The sequence below is a fragment of the Podarcis liolepis genome, assembly GCF_965112155.1.
Source record: "Podarcis liolepis genome assembly, chromosome: 1".
NCBI classification, from domain to species: Eukaryota; Metazoa; Chordata; class Lepidosauria; order Squamata; family Lacertidae; genus Podarcis; species Podarcis liolepis.
Window position 1 is genome coordinate 47,810,468 of NC_139554.1, and position 20,600 is coordinate 47,831,067.

The 20,600-nt window shown below is 42.3% G+C and overlaps 1 protein-coding gene across 1 annotated transcript; it reads right to left on the reverse strand.

Annotated features, from left to right (window-relative positions):
• Positions 1-6,461: 6,461 nt before the first annotated feature.
• Positions 6,462-18,984, reverse strand: EXD2 (exonuclease 3'-5' domain containing 2). The gene is made up of 9 exons (XM_083507978.1): positions 18,828-18,984; positions 15,242-15,595; positions 14,056-14,315; positions 11,186-11,312; positions 10,002-10,321; positions 9,308-9,414; positions 8,603-8,738; positions 7,187-7,543; positions 6,462-6,911 (listed from the first exon to the last, which is right to left on the reverse strand). Exons 2-9 carry the CDS (start codon positions 15,569-15,571, stop codon positions 6,695-6,697), a joined length of 1,854 nt encoding a protein of 617 aa, XP_083364104.1. The 5' UTR covers positions 15,572-15,595; positions 18,828-18,984; the 3' UTR covers positions 6,462-6,694.
• Between the last annotated feature and the right edge of the window lie 1,616 nt (positions 18,985-20,600).

Below are 20,600 nucleotides of genomic sequence, written 5' to 3' on the forward strand. Positions count from 1 at the left end.
GAGAGGTAATTCTAATACAGCCACACCTTTCTTTTTGGCACAGGGGCAAAGCAGAAAGGAATGATGATGATTTAATCCACCCTGTGCTATTATGGGAAAAAGATGAATGTGAAATATTATAGTGCTGGAAAACAAAGCCTTTGTTTTTCTTTTGAATTATTCCATTTGTATCCTGCCTTTCCTCCCAAAGGAGCCCAGGGTGGCATTGGTCTTGCTGGCCACCACTGATGGGACTTGTAGTCCAAAACATATGTTGACTCTTCCTGACTTCTGTGCATCGATGGCCCAATTATTTTGTGGCTTAAGACAGAAATAAAAATTATGAATGTGCCTAATTTCCACGGTTCTCTTCTCTTTCACCTTCTCATCTTTCTTTTCCCCTCTCTTGTTCCGATCCTTATAATGGCTTTTTTAAAAAATCAACCTAAAAAGCAATTCCAGCTTGAATTTAGAGGCCTTCGTTCTTTTTAATCCACATGCTATACTAAAACATTCAAAACATAGCCTTGTATGGCAGTGGAGAACTTCTTCATGTTTTGGCTTTATTTTCCAAAGGATTGCTTTTTGGAAACTTCCTAAGCGGCTATATAAAGTAATAAATTACTTTCCAAAGCCCCCCCTACTTTGCTAAACTCAAGCCATATGTTCTTAGCGAAGCATTTAGGCTTTTGGAATGAAGCTGAAGGCTGAATGTGGTCAAGGATTTTATATGCCAATCTGCGTGACTAGTGGAAATGGACAGCTGCGTGGTTACCAAGAGGTCATTTTCCAAACGAATGCATCTGAATTGGCAACTGCCTGGAGGACAATATCATCTGAGACGTCAGAGATCATAAGAAAGCACCTTAACAGCTACATATGAAAAAAAATGTTTATGCCATAAAAATGGAAATCATGCAAGGTGCAGAGAGAAAGGGTTAAGAGTGCTACCAGCAAAACAACAGGATGCCAATAATACCGGCTGGAGTGAGACAAAGATACTGGACACTCTGACTGCAGAGGAACGGAATGTGGAAAGAAAAGGAATCTATGGCAAGTGACAATGGCCAGAGAGGTGCTTCCTAACCTGGACACCAGAGTCACAGAAAATCCCAGTATAAAATTGTCACAAAGTTTGGGTCTGACAGAACAGAAGGCTGCGCTGAATTGCAAACAACTCCCACTCAATTCCACCCAACCAAAACCTAAAGAGATATATTGAGCTCCTCCCACCCCGATTCTGCACTTGAGTAAGTATGAATGTACTGTAGTTATAGCATTGTGAGCAAAATTAGTATTGTAAACTTGCCATCCTGGTGTTAAGAATTTAAGAGGTTAATTCATTACTGCCTTGAACTTCCTTCTCCGCAAGGTTACTGCTCCCTGCCCAGTGGCCTGATCGCCAGAGGGTATTTCAAGAGATAAAATGACTGACAACATTGATTTGCTAGCAATTAAGGACCCCAAGTTCATTGTTTCTAGGAACACACCAAGTCCTGGCCTCAAATCCCACCTGCTTTGAAGGAGAATACTTTGCCTTCTGTCTGCTTAGCCAATAAATCCCAGGTAGAAAATTGGCACTAAGGCAGGTCTTTACATACAAATTCTGTTTCTTCATCTCTTGTATATTGTCTGTAAACTATTTATGAAGGAAGGCTAATGTAACGAGCAAGCGGAACTATCCCTCACCCCTACCCCCTTTTAAAAAGCAAAGTCAATATGATGTTATCTTTGGGGATTAATTCAGCATTGTGATATATTTCCACATAAAATAATGAAGTCTTGTAGCACCTTAAAGACTAACAATTTATTTTCTGGCATAAATTACTGTGGACCCTTCAGGACTTCCTCCTCGTGCTCCAGTTTACCTGTTGCCTATGATCTGCCAGAGTGGTCCCTCTTTGCTTTCCGGATGTGGTGGAAATGTGGTTGGCAGTGACTAGAGAGAGGAGCAACACCGAAATTGTGGAGCATCTTACCCGTTAACATGTGGCTGGCAGCATCTTTTAGAGTTTTCAAGACCTTTCTACTCCAGCAGGCTTTTGCCTTGCAAGGTTACTAACAGTGATGGCTGGGTCCCGTTGAGACTGGTACAGTAAAACGCAGAAAGGCCCAGGGGAGGTGAAGGCAGATCTAATTCTAGTTTTGTCCCCAATCTCTTCCCTGATGAAGTCTACTAAGGAAACAGTGAGATGAGGGAGGAGAAAGCTAACAGGCAGCGCCACCCTCTGGCCTGGCTGTAACTAAGAAAAACAGATTGAGATTAGCAGGGCACCGTTCCCATTTGCCCTAAAGGACCAGACTCCGTTGGTCATTAATGGTTTTAAATACGGAGAATTGATTTATCCACCATTTCTGCCTCTATTGCATTTTGCCAGTGCTTCAGTTTATTGTGCGATTGTAATTTTCATTGTCGTAAACTGATCTGAGTGACGCGTAGACATCAGAAAGGTGGGGTAAACTGATTTAGAAGTGGGAGGAGCGGAGAAGGGTCTAGGGCAGGGGTCTGCAACCCGCAGCTCCGGAGCCGCATGTGGCTCTTTGACACCTTTGCCGCGGCTCCGGGGCGGATACTAGCGAGGGGAGGAGGCGCATTGTGCACCCCGACACTCCCCACTGTGACGGGCGCTGTACTGGCTGTGACGTCGCATGGGGGCGATATGTGCGGGACGCACCGTCCCGACATCACCTTCCCGCCCGCTGTCAGATCGCGGCTCCGGAGATATATTTGTTTTAAATGTCGCAATGGTTTTGCGGCTCCCAGTTTTTTTTCCTTCGGAAACGGGTCCAAGTGGCTCCTTTTGTCTTAAAGGTTGCAGACCCCTGGTCTAGGGGTTCTAGGTCAAAACAGTGTGAAAAATGAGGCAAGCAACCCTCCACTGTAGTCTATTAAAAGTCAAAGGAAAGAAACTGAAAAGGTTCACGGCTAGATGGCTCAGTTGGTTAGAGCATGGTGCTGATAATGCCAAGGTTGCAAGTTCAATCCCCATATGGGACAGATGCATATTCCTGCATTGCAGGAGGGTGGACTAAGATGATTCTCAGGGTCCCTTCCAACTCTATAATTCTATGATCTCTAAGACTAGAAATGTGGAACCTGTGGCCCTCCAGATTCTGTTGGACCACAGCTCCCATCACACCTGACCATTGGCCATGTTGACAGGGGTGGATGGGAGTTAAGAGCCCAACAATGGTTGAGGGCCACAAGTTCCCTATCCCTGTTCTTCTTTAGGATCCAGGCAAAGGTGATACACTGCACTGGAAGCAGAAAGACACCCTTTCCAAACCTTGCAGAAGCAGCAGCACCCATAGTAGGTTACGGGACAGCTTGCACCTTTTCTAGTAGTTCCTGTCTTTGAAACATTAATTACAACATTAAGATTCCTTGGGTGTCATCTAGTGACTCACTGACATTAGGTTGCTTTTAGCATCAGAATCAAGTAGAATTTTGTACTCTGAAGGGAAGGGAAGACACAGAGAGGGATGGAGGAGGAACACTGTAAGAAGGGAAAAAGAAATAATATACCTGCTTAGACATCTCTTAGGGGCTATGAAAGAAATTCTGTTTCTCTCATTATCCTGATGAGAACATTCACTTTTGCTCAAAACACAAAATTCATCTAATGAATTTAAACAGTGGGAAAGAGGAAAAAGAGGTAGAGTAGTTTTGAAGGAAACAGTCGGAGTTTTCATCAGGAATAGCTAAAACAGATCAGTCAAAAATGGGTAGTACTCATGTGCCTGGATCCAAACATGTTAATGCAAAAAACATAGGCACTTCTGCCCATGCATGTGAGCAATGATTTATTGATTTCCTTCCCTTGTTTCAGCTAGGGTTGCAAAAGAAACTCAAGTTTTGCAAACTTAATAATGCACTGATTTGATCCGCACCTCCCACACTGATGTGTGGATTAGAACAGAGCTATTTGGTTCTGCTCGTCTCCAAATGCTGCAACACAATTCTTAGCTAATTACAAAAATGTATAAAAAAAGTATAAAACGTGTCTAAAGCTCATACTTGGAGAGAAAAGGAGCTTTGTATCCTTAAAGAAAATGTTCACAATGTGTGTTTAAATGTACTGATTTTCAGGCAGGTTGGCTTTTTAAAATATAAAATTATATGTGAAAATAAGACAAAAGGTATTTATGAGTGAACAGATGGGAAAGTGACATAGGCCCTAAAGAGACAGATTTGCCCATTCCTCTTTGTGGCCCTCAAAAGTCACTTAAATCGCCCAAGGGACTCATTGGAGGGGCATCTGGTGTGGCAGGGAGCTGCAGAAATATGGGTGACCTTACCAAGCACTTAACAGAATTTCCACTCAAGTTAATGAAGTTTGGCATCAACCCAAAGAGAAGAAAACAAAGCAGCTGGTGTATCATTTCTTTAAAACTAAGATTTATTCAACAATGTTAAAATGCGCGAAAATGTTGACACTCCTATCAAATATTAATGGTGAACACAAATAGCCGGTAGCGCAGTTTTTCTTTCTTTTCTTTTCTTTTTAAAAAACCCAATTAAATTCCCTAGAATGTATAAATAATGGTTAGACCTCACAGCACCCTGTGAGGTTAATTAAGTAAAGATTCATGTAGCCATTCCCCCCTTTCCATTGCAAGGCAGCTTGTTTCAATTTATTTACAGTATTTGTATGCCGCCCAATATCAGTGTTCAGGGGGCAGCAACAAAACACTAAAATACAGTATCAATGAAACAATAAAACAGCAGCATGAAAATGTCAGCGGCAGCCAGTAAAACAGTACAAGATGCACAGCATCACTAAAAGTACACTGCAGATCTGAAATTCATTGCATTAAGAGGCAAAGATTTAAAAAGCCTGGGTAAATAAAAATGGCCTTCCTCCCGCACCAAAGAGAGTATAAAAGTGACAGGATCTGATCAGACTGAGAGCCAGTACAAGCCTGGCAAACCTCAAATATCAGGAGTTTTAAAATCATGTCAATGAACTATCAGTCCAGATGCTGGACTAAGCAATTGAAGAAAAGTCTTATTTTTAGTTCTAGCTCTAAGGAGCTACTTGTGGCAAGCAGAAAAGACCCTATCTTGTAGCTTGTTAAGGGTATTAGGATTCCCCTCACAGAACTACAATTCCCAGAGTTCTCTGGGAAGAGGGACTGATCATTAAACCACTCTGGCAATTGTAAGTGTGAAAGAAATGGGACCTCTTAAAAAAACTACAGTTCCCAAGATTCTTTGGGAGAAGCCATGACTGTTTAAAGTGGTATGATACTGCAGATGAGGCCTCGGCCACTTAACTTCTCAAAATTCATATGCCACAGTGATTCTTGGTTAATAAGACAGGAGTCAGTTGTTGTTTAATTTTGCAGTAGGTTTTAGTAACAACCTCCTCTTTCATGTGTCTGAAGTAGGGATGGACAGACCTGTCAATCTCAGTTCTCTCAGATTAATATTTCTCCAATCTTAAAATCAGTTTGCCATATTTCTGCAGCAATTTGTGGGTCTATTTTTTTAAACTGCATGAAAATTGATCAGCGTTGATCCTCTCACACAGACATGCTTGTATATAGTTTTGACCAATGTACATCTTTTTGCAAAAAAAAAACATTTTTCTGCACACTTTCCCCTGATATATGTGTTTCTGTAAACATTGTTTGGCTGGAGAGTGGCATCTCAAAATTCAGTGAGATGTGCATTTTGAAGGCTGGCTATGTTTTGGATCTCATAATGTTCTGGAAAGTTCAAACTTAGGTAGGTTCACATTTAAATACGAATTGAATTTCAACACCTTCCAGAAGTCTTGCTTCAGACTAGAGATGAGAAATTCATTCAGTTCACCTTTAAAGGGGAACCTACCTAATTTGCACTTTCTGAAACAGAATGAGAAACAAAAGAGCAACGCACTTGCTGGGAAGCTAGCAGACTGGCTCCTCCATACCTGGTTAGTCATAGAGAAAAAGTGGCTATGAGATGCTGTTAAGGCAGTTTGCACCTAGTGTTTGCCAGTATGTCTTACTTGGGAAAGAGAATGAGGGACAGAAAGAAACAAAACATCCACATGCCTCAGTCTTTCAACAAAGGAGTGGTCTTCTTGAAACTGCCTGTGGCTTATACAGGAATTCCTGAACAGTCCCTTCCCTTCCCCTGCTGTCACCGGTCAAGTGAGTGCTAGAGCCTGGATGGATGGGAACTTGAAAAGCCCTTGTGTGGATGAAATTCAAGCACTCAACAGCTTCAAATACACCTTGTGCTGTAACACCACCAGTCTGACATTATCTTCTATTGCATACAAGGCTTTTTTCCTGTTACCACAAAGGTAAAGTTAAAAAAGGCTTGCTGCAGTCCGCTAAGGAGACCAGGACCAGAGGGAACACACTTGTTCCTTTAAAACAGTACAGTATTCATTGCCACCATGACAGCCTTCCTGATCCTGGAAGTCCCTCCCTGACAAAAATCTGGCTACTGTAGCCTTTGTGTAACAAAGCAGCAGAGAAACAATGGGTTCAAATGGTACTTAAAATTTATTCAGAACTTAAAAAAATGCATGTTTTAACCATTTCACACGGTTTTGCCGATTTGACACAGCTGACCATTTCCTAAGCGACAGGCAATCTGAGCAGGATCCTGCACATCCATTATAGGCGCATAATGGAAAACAAAGAGCCCCAGTTTATTTCCCAAGTTTCCCAAGTATATTTCCCGTCACCTTCTTAGCGTATTAGTCCTCATGACGCTTCAAGAAAGTTCAACCTGGAGATCCTCCCCATATTTTTGGATCAGCTTCTCATGATTGTGACTGACAGACCACTGCGTTGGGAGATACCTGGGCTGCATAACGTCCAAGAAGTGTTGTCGCCAGCGCCTTTCCAGCTGCATGAGAGAGCGAAGGCCCCCGCGGGAAAAACACTGGACCACTTTTAGGCCATGTGGCATGTAGTTCTCGTTACAAATCCTGAAAGGGCAGAAAGAAAATGTGGATTCAGATACAAAGACAGGACCCCATGGAATTCCAAACCACACACAGGCCTGTTACGCTTTGGCCTCTTGTATGCACTTTATAAAATTATCCGTAACACGAGCAGGCAGGGGACAAACAAACAAAAGCCTCGAGAGGGTGTTGCAAAGAAACAGGCAGAAATGAGAAGTGCTGGGGGTGAGGATCAGGCCTAGCCTCTGGCTCTCCATCACCCCTGCAACCTAGACACAGAGCGAAGTTTCTGGCTGTACCTGGTTTCCAGTCCAGCTGCTTCCTGCAGCATCTCCGGGGAAACTGTCACAGAGTCAAAGTAGTCCTTGATCACCTGTAGCAACTCCTCCTTCCTGGCATTGGGAAGACTGTCTGCATTCAAGAGAGCCCTGGCGCCTGAGCGGACCTGCCTGCGGATGGGGTCTTCCAGGAGGCGGACGCCCTCCTCGCAACCAATGGGGGCGCCAAACTCCTCAGCCAGCTGCTGCTTGAGATGGTTGTCATAGTAATTGGAGATGGCATGGCAGGAGGTGCAGAGGAGAAGCACGTCGTGCGAGTTGTGGTCCTTCATCTGGATGGGGAAGTGCTTCCGGTACTCGTGAGGAACTATGTTCTTCCTGTTGAGGAAACAGCAGCGGTTGCCAACAGTCAGCTCTGAGATTGCAACAACCCACTGACAACCTGATCTAATGTGGTATCCTAGCCTGCTCATCCCCGATTCCTCCTTCCTAAGGCAGTTAATGGCACAAAATGTCAGTGTACAGAGCAGCAAAACACAGTAAAATGAGCAAAGCGATAAAAAGGTAGGGTATACTGTACATGTTTAAATTTTGAGGAAGTGTTTTTCAGGGTCTACAATCATGCTTGGTTCTAGTTACATTGAAGCAAACGCAAATAAAAGCCCTTGTCACGGGTCCCTTTGTTTCATCAGGACTGGGCATGGGGTGGGAATCCCAGACAAGGGAAAGAGGATGGAGATGGAGCAGATGGGGGGCACCTGGAGGTGAAGAATGCAAGTCCTCCCCCTTTTTACTTTAGATGTCAGGGCTGGGGAAGTACAGCCATCAGATCTTGCCGCCACCCCTCCTGTGCAGCAGAGAGACTCCTTAGGAATGGAGAGGATTCTGTCCAGCCAGAGGGATGAGCTGAAGCAACAGGAGCTCGAGGTAGACAGGCAGGAAAGTATTTTCGTTGAGAGCTCAGGACCACCTTGGTAGGTGGGATCAGTTGCACCTGCCCAGGAGGAGTTGTGCTGGTGCACATGTAGAAGACAAGTCTCATAAACGCCCCACCTCATATGAGAGAGGTGTGTCAAACATTGAGACATCTTCGTAGTTCCTGTTCCTGAACTCTTGACTCGTGGACCTTATGTTTGATTCTGAGCCCATACTGCTATTAGCCTGAGTAAAGATCTCTTCCTTACCCCGAAGGAAGCGCCGCTGTTGTTGTGTTGTGGGACAGGAGCCTGACAGCCCTTGGCAGACCTTTCCTGACCAACATGGGGAAGGCCAGAGACTGAGTGGGCAGGGCAAGGTGTATGAGGGCATTGTGGGATAGGGCACTGAGTGCACCCCTGCCCCCATAAACAGTTTCAGCAAACACCTGATCCCCTTTCAGCCTCTAGTATTTTGCTCTACCATAATAGAATGCCTTCCCTGGATTACTGGAGAACTCACCGAATATAAGACTCTCTTTTGCCACACACAACGCACAGGTTTTCTTTGACAGACAAGTAATAATCCACTTTAGATTCAGGGCGCCCAGAAGGTTCAAACTGTAGCTTCACAATAAATGGGTCCATGCTTACTAACTCTGTAATGGCAAAAAAAAAGTTGTTAAAATGTTTAATTTCTGCTTACGTGCCTTCTCTAAATAATGGGTTGCACAAAATAATAATGAATGTCTGAAGATGAATGCTTTGCAGTGGCAGGGTGTGGTGTATGTGGCAAATCTTGTTTTCCAAGCCAACATCTTCAGCCTCTGCATCTGTTTCAGTGTGGCCCAACTTTAGCCCACAAACCTCTTGTTGCCTTTCAGATACCTTTCATCCCTCACTTCCTTCATCCAGACTGAGGGATCTAGATCCCACATTGGAGGAAGAGGAACAGAAGAAGATAGAAGGGCATCATGTGGCCAGGAATGGGTTATGAAGTGAAGGAGGGCACACTGTGGTGAGCCTCAGATAAGCAACTTGATGGATTTTAATTGGCATGGATGGGAAGAGCATCTGCATCCCAAGAGACTGTCCAACAGATATGACCCAAATGTTGATGCACATTAAATAGTGGGCTGTTTTCCATATGTAGCTGAGCTTCTAAGTCACCATAACATTGGCCAAAAAGCTCAGTGTTGTTGACTAGTAAAATAACAGGCTCACAAACCTCCAATGCCTTTGTCAAGGTACCACTGAGCCTTCTTGCGATCACAAGTGCATAGAGGCTGCCCGTCTGGAGCATGTAAGAAGCAATTGTCATACAAGGGAGATTTTCTGCAAAAACAAAGTTTAACATACATTGCCCAAAATATACAGTGGTAGTACCTTAATACTTCCACTTACTGCACACAAGTTCACGTGTAATAGAGGTAAATAATACTGTCACCTCAGTCTTTGGATTTACTCTGGTGCAAGACCTAACTTCAACAAGATTTCCTTCCAAGGAAGACTGCAATTTTATGCACACTTACTATGAAGTAAGTCCTACTGAACCTTTGAGTAAACTTTCACAACATCAGCCTGCAAGTAGATGGCCCTTCCCCTTAGCAGGCAGGCATGTTCATTGCCACCACTAACAAGCTGGATAAGGGCTGCAGCTCAGGGGTAGACCACCTGCTTTCCATGCAGAAGGTCCCTAGTGCAATTTCCATCGTCTGCAGGTAAGGCTAATGATGTTCTTAGTCTGAAACTCGGGAGAACCATTGCCAGTCAGTGCAGCCAATACCAAGCAGATTCTGACTGGGTAAAAAGACAGCATCCTATGTTCACAAGTTAACCTGCAGGGCGGGGACTTAATTTTTATCTGGTGCCGATTGCTCACTATTTAATGAAAAACTATACAAAGCTGCAAACAGTTTTACCTGACAGAATATCCAATGCCCAATGGCTTTCGCTTGAGCTTCCGAGGATCCTTTGATTGTTGATTGACAGGGGAGTGTCCATCATTTACTGACTTTGGAAAGTTTCTTTTTTTCTCTGGGCCTCCTGTATTTTCGTCATCTCCAAAGCTACTCCTGTTTATTCCTTTGAAAGGTACATCTGCCAAACCCTGACACATCTTCAGGACTTTTTCCCAACCAGGAAGAAGAGCATATTTACTGCCTGCTGGAAGGAAGGGCAAGTTCAGCAGGTGGAGGAACAGAGCTACTGACACCTGGGCATCCCTGGCAGCATAAGCAACCTGAAGAGGAAAAGCAAGAACTCCGTGTTATAGTATGCAGGAGGGCCCAAGAGGAACAATTCCAAACATGAAAATAATGAATGCAGGTTAATAAGATAAGGAAATTAAGTTCCCTTATTCTACTTAGAACCCCCACACTAAAGTGTCAACACCAAAGCTCCATGAAGCTATGGTAAAACTGACTTCCAACAGTGTAAGAAAGCACCATTTCCATTCTGCTGCAGTTCATCTTCCACCAACTACATTATTTGCCTTGCTGTCTGCTGTTGAAAAATTATGAAACTTACGTAATAAATTATGCACGTTAGGTTGTCACTACATTATTGCACCCCATTCATTTCAATGTAAAGGAAATGCAATTCAGATTGGGCGAGGAGGAACATAATCAATTGCATATCATCTGTGGACTGAAAGCAACATCATCAACTATTGATTGTATTCACTGGATTGATTTCTGTTCTGGACAAACAAGCAAACACCAGCAATTTCCACTCCCATTTCTGTTTTCACTACAATTTTCTGACATCCTTCCTTGCAACACAGCCACAACTGCTCCCGACCTTCATTTACACCCTCCGTTGTGGCAGCTCCTTATGCCACTCTTTCTGAGTTTTTACGTATTCACATCCTGGCTTAAGCAATGCAGTCCTAATTCAAATCAGTATATATATATATTTAAATCCTTAAGATGTGCTTCAGTCCTCCTCATATCTGTTTCTTGCAAAGCCTTGCTCCCATTTTCCCATGGGAAAAATGAGACGTTCCAACTGCCACAGTGAATGACTGCAAAACTACTGTGAGCTGCCTTGGCGACAAGACTCTCCAACCACTAACTACTACCAGTGCAGTGATGAAAAACCAAACCTGTTCTGGAGTCAGTTCTTCTTCTTCCCAGTTGCTGCAGCGCAGGTGAAAAGACTTGTCAAGTTGGTAGCTGAGGATGCTCTCAGAAAGAGCTTTGAGGCTGAGTCCATTTTGGGGAAGGACCTTACTTTAGGTTTTGTAAATGGGAGAAAGAAGAGTTGTTTTTTTACACAGAAAAACGAAATGACTTCGGAACAGAATGATGCATATGTTTTTGCAACCACTATGAAAGTGCCATCTGTGTCTAGAACTGTCTTGGCGAGTGTAACCGCTCACTGTTTAATCTGGGGATTTGGCATCTAAATTGTCAGTGTTATTAACATGAAGTTGTTTCACAACTGCAGTTACTTGAAAAATGTAGAGTAACTGTATATAAAACAAATACAATTATTAAAGAAGAAAAAGCAGGCGATCTTCCCTTATGTATATACGAGTTTTCTATCCCACCTTTCTTGTGCCAGTGCACTAACATCATGGAAAACTAGAGCTAAATATTTAGGGATATGGCTGGATGGTGATACGAATAATATTTCAGGGATAAATCATAGCAAATTCATGACAAATTTAGTGAGTAATTTCTGGTTGACATGGACCATATCATGGATGGGCAGAACATTGTACAGATTGTTTTTATTTATAAATATATTCTTAATTGCTGCTGTCTCCAATCTGGATGCTTGGCAATGGCTTTAGTAAAAACAACCCTGGAGATTTGCATTGCAATCTTAGGTATGGTTACTTGTAAGTAGGTCCCTCTCAGTTTAGCATGCTTCACTCCCCTATAAAAATGTTTAGGAATGCAGCCTTAAGATCTAAAACATCTTCTGAATTAGAAATAACAGGAAGTATTTCTCAAAGCGCTAATAGTAAATGTATCAAATGTGACTACATTGGTCAGAAAGAGAACTGTGGCTCTAAGGAGAAATAAGGAAAATATGCAGGACAACCTATTTTATAAGCTTAAAGGTAAAGGGACCCCTGACCATTAGGTCCATTTGTGACCGACTCTGGGGTTGCGGCGCTCATCTCGCTTTATTGGCCAAAGGAGCCGGCGTACAGCTTCCGGGTCATGTGGCCAGCATGACTAAGCCGCTTCTGGTGAACCAGAGCAGCGCACAGAAACGCCGTTTACCTTCCCACCGGAGTGATACCTATTTATCTACTTGCACTCTGACATGCTTTCGAACTGCTAGGTTGGCAGGAGCAGGGACCGAGCAACAGGAGCTCACCCCGTCATGGGGATTCGAACTGCAACCTTCTGATCGGCAAGTCCTAGGCTCTGTGGTTTAACCCACAGCGCCACCCGCCTCCCTTTTATATACCGTATTTTTTGCACAATAACACTCACTTTTTTCCTCCTAAAAAGTAAGGGGAAATGTCTGTACATGTTATGGAGGGAATGCCTACAGGTGGCATGCCTACGGATTTTCCTCCTCTAAAAACTACGTGCGTGTTATGGTCGGGTGCGTGTTATAGAGCGAAAAATACAGTATATATATATATAAGCTTGGGGTCTATATTGGGAGGAATTTATGTTGGCATTATGTTTGAAATATTTTCAAAATACAGTATCTGTGGTATATAGGGTGACCCTTTATGCATAGACAAAAAAATAGCCAGATAGGACACAACTTTCCATTTGTTGATCTCTCTCTCTCTCTCTCTCTCTCTCTCTCTCCCCCCTAAAGCGGGAAAGACTGTGATCAGGTGGCCTAAGGGCCCACTCAGCCTGCTGTCCTGATGCCTTTCAACTAGAAGACTCTCCTCAGAAAAACAAGGCACCTGGCCCGCAGAGTAGTATTCTATACATCAGCAAATGTGAGAGGCTTGGAGGAGAAAGGAAAGATCCCAGGCAAGAGCTGGGAGGGGTTACTACCTTCTGCGGGTGGTAAGGGTTCAGATCTACCTTTAAAAGAGGACTCTGTATTCTACTTGTACTTTTCTTAGATGTTTTTCTTACTCTTTTTTTATTTGCATTAGTTTTCTATATTGTATTATGTGTTATGAAAATCCTAACCCCTGCCCCCCAAAATGTGGCAAATTTATAAATTGGGTAATGACTTTTCCCATATCTTCTAGGCATGCCTACGTATTAATCTGTTTTGGAGAATGATTGATATATAAGATAAGTATAAGTGTGATAGTTATAACTTTAAAAAAAAGAAAACTGAGCCCAGAAGTAGTTTTATAATATTATCTGATGGATTTAGTGCCAGAGACTAATTTAGAATTCCTTAGTAATTAATCTAACTACAGCCAAGTTAACTTACCAACTACAGCCAAGTATCACAAGTAATTGGAAAAGAGGTAATGCTCACCCTGTTTTGGAGTGCGAGCAAATGGCAGGTTGCTGTGATGCCGAAGATAATTGGCAGAGCAATCCTAACAGACCTGCTGACTGCAGGCAGTTAGGATGGAGAGGAGGGGTTTCTTAGCTGGTTGGAGAACCATGTCTGTCACAGAGGTCACTGTTATACCTGCTGCTCCTGCCAGCACTAACTGGCCCCAAAATGTGGCATTGTGGGGGATAAATGTAAAGATGATATACAACAGTTTGATTTCCCCCTTTTATTGGGAGTTGTTGTATGCAATATGTGATTAATGAATTTTATATGAATTACATATAATGAATTCTGGGTGAATTTTATAGTTAGCAACACGAAAAGGAAAGACCAACACTATTCTGTACCAATTGCAATGAATAACACTCTAGGGAAAAACCATGCTAGCATCCGTCTCTGGTAATCATCATTAAAAATAAAATTAAAAATGTAAAAACACAATTCTATCTTACCACCAGTGCATGTGCGCACGCACACACGCACACACACACACACACACACACACAACTTTCTTGCAAGGATACATACTTCTGTCTTATAGCTAGATACCGAAGGTCCACGCTCCCTTTCACTGTTACACCGTAGCCACGAAGTAACTTGCAAGCATCTTCCCAACACCCTACTCCAACTTTCAGGATGCCACCATCTGCCAGAATGTCCAGCAAAGTCTTTGGAAGAACCTGTCCACCTCTGGTCAGCTGGGGCAAGCGAAGAATAGTGCAAAAACCACTGTAAACAGCCAGTTGCAAGATAGACACAGGCGGATCCTTCTTCCCTTTGACTGAGACCTTGAAAAAATAAAAAGATAATTTCTGGATTATATATATATGCCATAACAGAACGGAAATACAGAGTTAATTTTAACAACCTTTTCGGCTATCTAGAGCAAGCCTACTGGGAACATTATGTATTTTCAGCCAATATTTCTTGCCTATCCTAATGTAAATTGATACAGGTTGTATCACCAGTCGTTAAATTTGCAAACTGACTCTGGGCTCTAAGACTGCTAAACTACACCTTGTGAAGCACACAGCTTTCTCCTACTTGCATAATGTATGGGGCTGGCAGTGAACAAGCTCAGAAGCACTCCCATATTCAGACAGTAACATCATGCATTAGCCAATATTACAGTCGTACTTCGGAAGTGGAATGGAATCATTCTGGAAGTCCGTTCTTCTTCCGAAATGTTCAGAAACCAAGGTGCGGCTTCCTATTTGTTTCCAATTGTGCAGGCGTGCCAGAAACAATAGCAGAAGCTGTGCTGGACGTTCAGCATCCCCCAAAAAATTGAAAACCAGAATACTCACTTCAGATTTTCGATCGTTTGGGAGCCGGAACGTTCAACTCCCAAGGCGTTTGGCAGCCAAGGTACGACTGTATTGTGTTTCAGAACCCTTAGGCTAAAATCCTAGCCAGCAGCTAGTAGTTCTTTTATTCTGGTGGGCCACTAATCTAGTGCCATAAACCCGTTCTACTTTCTGTCTTTATAGATTAGTTATATTTTAATAGTCTGCCATAAAACATGTGTTGTGATGTATTTTTTAGAAAAACACACACCAAAGGAACCTAGACAATTGCATCCTTTTTAACATCAGTAATAGCAATGCAATTGCATTGGTAACCTCAATACTGGACTATTGTAATGTGGTTGTCAATCATCTGTTTCTGCCCTAAGATGTTAAAGGAACAGACCTTCCCATCGTTTATGACTTACCCACTCACAGTCAATTCCAAGGACTGGACAACGCACCAACACTTTCTGAATAAAGGGTTCCACTTCATTCCACTGCTCTGCCTCAGAAATTACCACTATATCTGCCCCAAGAATCTTCTCCACCCAGGGGATTGTGGAAGAAGAATGGAGTGAGAGAAAATTCTCTTCTGAGGTGTCTTCCTTTTCTCTTTCTTGGACTGCCCTTCCTAGGTTAAGTGCAACACAAGATTTGTGTTTCTGTCGGCGGATGAGTTTCCAGAAAATCAGGCCTCCTGCTGCAATGCCCAGCAGAGAGGCGACAGTAACAGCAACGGTTGTTTGTCTTGGCATCTTTCATTCCCCATACATCTTCACCTACAGAAGAAATGGCATTATTTAGAGTTGCCTTGTAACCTACAAACAAAATATTATGGAAAATATATGAAGTCCTAGACAGGCTTCTGGGAGAGGGGACCATTATGTCTCCAATCTTATACCTACTTACCTGGGAGTATGTCTCACAGAGCTCAGCAGAATATGCTTCTGCGTAAACATGCGTGGGATTGTGTCATATATTACTTTTAATTCAATCAAACATGCAACCGAGATGTTCAAGATCTGACAAACGAGCTGTTTAGAGCTTACTAGGTAAGGAGGCTTATAATGATATAACCAACACAGTCTCGACCCAACATGGTCCTTTCCCAGGAGAACATCCATTTTAGGGAAATAAACCCAGCTTCAACTTCCTGCTCTTCATCAGATGCCTAACCCCTTAATGACACCATTTCTATTCCTCCAAATCCTTCCTCAATACTATACTTTGGCACAGTCTCCTGGCTCCTTTGCCCTACAGTAACTAAATCTGTGTATGCAAAATGCAGTAACTGTGCATTCTCCAACCAATTTCCCCTCACTCCGTGTCCCTCTCCTTTCTTTGTTGTCTCCTTTGTGTCCATTTCCTAGACAATTAGCACTTCAGCATAGGGATGTATCCTCTCATTCATTGTAAGATGCTACATTCCATGGATGGCACTGAATGTATGTATGAATAATGCCAAACAGTAAAGGGAAAATATTAATATTTTAAGTTATAGTGAAGGCTTACAGCCAGTTAAGTAATTCTGAGTTGCTTGAACAGCCTTTTAACAAAATCAACTAATTAAATTTGAGCATATAACGCACAATAGATACATTTTTGAGATCCTAAGCTCAGTGGAAATCACACATTGTGCATGCTTATTCACCATTACAACGTCACAGAACTCCAGGGTTCCATGGAACACAGTTTGTAAAATGCTGGATTAATTAATTAATCTACTGAGTAAGGGCCTACTGTATTCAGGCCTCGTCATAACAATCTTATCATGCATTTTCTAAAATCGTGGACCTCAAGTTTTAAAATGAACTATTTTTAAAGTGTATTGCTTAGTTGTGTGTGGTTATTTCATTGCCTAATACGTTAAACTAATATAGTATGGGTTGGGAAATACCTTAGTATTTTGCACTCAACTGGCAAAAGAAATAGCCCTGCACTTGCTTGTGGAAATCCCTTTTAGATTTTTATTTTTGAGTTTTTTCAGTTTTACAATTACACCTTTTTTTCCATACTATATACCATAATTCTTTTTTACTTCCTACCCAGCCTTTCATGACAGCTCTTTTTACTTCTTGTTTGACTGCATATATATTAATCCTTATCTTTCATATTATCAACAAAGTGCCTCCTACCTGGAATTTATATTTAAGGTCCAATTTTTGTAAATATTCCCCTGGGTACTCCCACTCACTCCTCATCAATGTGTCATCTTGATTTCTTATTTTAGATGTCATAGTGGCAAACTCTGCATATTCAGCTAGTTTGTATATCCACTGTTCTTTCCCTGGGATCTCTCTTTGTTTCCAATCTCTTGCATATACTGTCCTTGCTGCTATTTTTGCATATAAAAATAAGTTATGGGCTTTCTTTGGTAATTACACCTAGAATAAAGGCTTCCAGTTTCTTGGGAAAGGTAAATTTAAAGATTTTATTTAACTCACTGTACACTATCTCTCAAAATTTTCTTGCCCGTTTACATTACATCCAGACATTTCCAGCACATTTTTTATTTTATTTTTTGGTACATTTTAACCCATTTGACCGGTGTCAAATACCATCTATACTGCATTTTGTACATATTTTCTCATATTTGGTAACATGCTGAAAAGTTGCATCGTTGAATTCCATAATTTTTCCCACTCAACAATTTCAATATTGCACACTATATCAATAGCCCATTTTATCCCTGGCTCCTTAAAAAGTTCATCTTTAGTCTCCCACCCTAACAATAGTTTATATATTTTAGAGATTAGTTCTTTATTAGGCCCCAAAATTGCTTTTTCAAATTCTGATCCTTCTTCCACAAATCTTCTGGAAACCCCTTTTAGAATCCAATGGAAGTGACAGTTGAAGAGAGTTGTGAGGGAGGAAGATAGGAAGGAAGGAAGGGCAAACACAATGGGTTTAAGATAGAAAATGGCATTTTTTAAAGGACTGCTTGGGAGACTGCTCCGGAGTTTTAGCTTTGTCACTCTGTGCTTCCCATGTGGTGGGATATAATAATAAATGTAATAAATATTTTCTCAATGCCAATTTGTGTCTTCGTTGAGCAGAGTGGTTTCAGTTTCCATTGTAACAATTTTGAGTGGCAGAGAGAATGCTACTCCATTACAACTGACCAACCTTCCTTATGTTTGTAAATCTTAATAGACTCAAGGTAATTGGCTTCCCAGTCAGTCAGTTTCACTACAAGAGCTACCGACTGTTTTATTTCACCATTAAGGTTTCTTAAATGGAGTTAATGGCCAGTAAGGTGAGCTTTGCAAGAGGCAAGCCTTCAGATCAGTCCATTTCACCTTCTAAGACCTCCCTCCCTCAGAGTTTTAATGCAGGGACTTCTTTTTTTGTATCTGGTGCTTAGTGTTTTTAGGCACTTTGAATGTGTGGCATAATACGTTTTTTATAAAAAATAATAATCCGAACACACATATAGCGTTTGCATATCAGAGTGAACAGATAACAGCTAATAATAATAATAATAATAATAATAATAATAATAATAATAGTAACAGTTAATAATAATAATAATGGTAACAGTTTAATCTCTCCCCCTACACCGTGAAACTTTGTTGAAGCTGAGAGACGTAAGAAAGGCGATTGGTGAGAAAAGATCGCACAATATTCTTTACTTGGGGAATGGGATGCTCCTTGTTGAATCAGGACCAGGTTCAGAGATCGCATAAGGAGCAGGAGGGTATCCTAGCTCCACTCGAGTAGACCCGATTTGTCTAAAGCCCCCTTTGCATCTTCAAGTTTTTTATATTAGCATTCTTAGGGCTACAGTCGCAGGCAGAAGCAAAGAGCTCCACCAACCTCTGAACGATATTACAACAATCTCTAGGAAAGAAAAATACCACGCGACGAGGAAATCAAACGCAACCATCTCACGGCGATTTCCCCCTCCCGCCAGACCCAACAATCTCGCTTTTTTTTTATCCTCCCCAAGGGCTGAACCTCTCAAGAAACACGTATCTACTATCAACAAAAGACACGTGCATGTTACCGTACCTGCTTCTGTTGCGCGGGGCAGGAACTCCTTCTCCGCGGTCTGCGCGCTTCCCGGAGCCTGCTCGTAAGCGAACGCTTCCGTCCTTCGGGGAGAGGAACGTACACGTGTGTTGCCGGAGCTTGCAGGAACGCAGGGAGTCGCCATGTTGTACGGCAATTGTGACACTGGTTCCATCTGCCTGGGCTTCCGGGCTGGTTAAAGGAATAGCGCCTGGTGGACGAAGTTCTTCTTAAAACCAGGCCAGCCTTTACTAGAGAACAAGTGCGGTTGGGATTCACTGGCGTGTGTGTCTTGCGCGGGCTGTGCAATCCTATACGCGCGTTAAATGTGCTTCGGGTCGCACTAATCCGAGCTTTTAGAATGCGGAAAGGGAAACAAGCAGCCCGATCCTATCACGGTTTGTTTGGAACGAAGTTAATTGCGACGGGGTTCCATGGGATTGCATCCTTGCACCTCAGTTTAATGCAAAAATAAATAAAATATATATCGCCCTTTGTGCCTGGAACTCATAACTATCTCTGCTGAGGCAACATGTTGGAAACTGTTGCCGTGTGTATTTCCTTCATAAATATTTTTTTTTAAATGTGTGCTTGTCGGTGATTTAGTTTTAATGTAGATCCCTGTCCAGGAGGCAGGAGTTCCCCAACTATCAAATTCGCAGGTTGCACTACTGATCATGATTACATCACGGGACAGCAGTAGGTAGACTGGTATCTGGTCCAGATCTTTGAATGAATTGTAGACCAGCAGGATCCAGACCCTGGCCCTCTTCTAAATTAGACTGCAAAGATGGAGAGAATGGGGCTGGGGAGATTTTTGTATGACAGGACTGTGACCTCCATTATGATACTGACAACAAATTTCTGGATCCTCAGTGACAACCTGATCAAGAGCATCTCTGTTTTGCTCCTGGCTCTTGTTGACCTTAAAATAAAAAGCACCCTGCAAGCACCAAGTCTTCCCTCACCTGGATTACCTAACAGAACAAGGAGCAAGTAATCAAAATAGGGGTTCAGAGAGCAGAGCTGGCCCCTGTACCAAATCTAGCCAGAAGGTTGCTGCCTGGTTCTTCATTTAGTTGCCAAGCCAGAGTGAGACAGAAGTGCCTGTAACACAGAGCTTCTTGGGAAGCTACTGTTGGGAAGAGGGCGGAGCTTTGGTCTCCTGTCAGATAATAATGTATACACAAGAACATATTTCAGTATGTATTAATTTATCAGGAAAAAGTACTAACCTCATATTCTGTACTCCAAGACATAAACACGGATTAACCAGATTAAATAATAAACTGACAGGCATTGGTGTAACTGACATTTACCCAAACTTTTCAGTTTCTCTGGAGAACAGAAGGGGAGGTAAAGGAAACAGAAATGGAACAGACCAACATGATAGTTGTGAGATTGCATTTTCAGGGCAGATGCACTGAAATAATGTGAGGGGCACAGGAATGCATAGTCTAGCCCCTCCCACACCACTATATGGCATGGTCACACCTACAATATGAAATGCTTACCCAACATCCATGTGTTTGGCAACATGAACAAGACATCTCAGTTGGAGATGTAGTAAAGCTGTTGTCTAGTTTAGCGTGAGAAGAGCAGCTTTATCCCCTAAGAGCTTCACAAATTTGTCTCAGTAGGCCTCCAAGTGATGCACATTTCATTGACCAGGAAAAATGACAAAAAAATTCACCATGTGGAACAGCTCTGCAGGATGGCCACCTGAGGCTGCAATGGAAGCAGAATAGTAAGACCTCTTCACTATGATGCAAT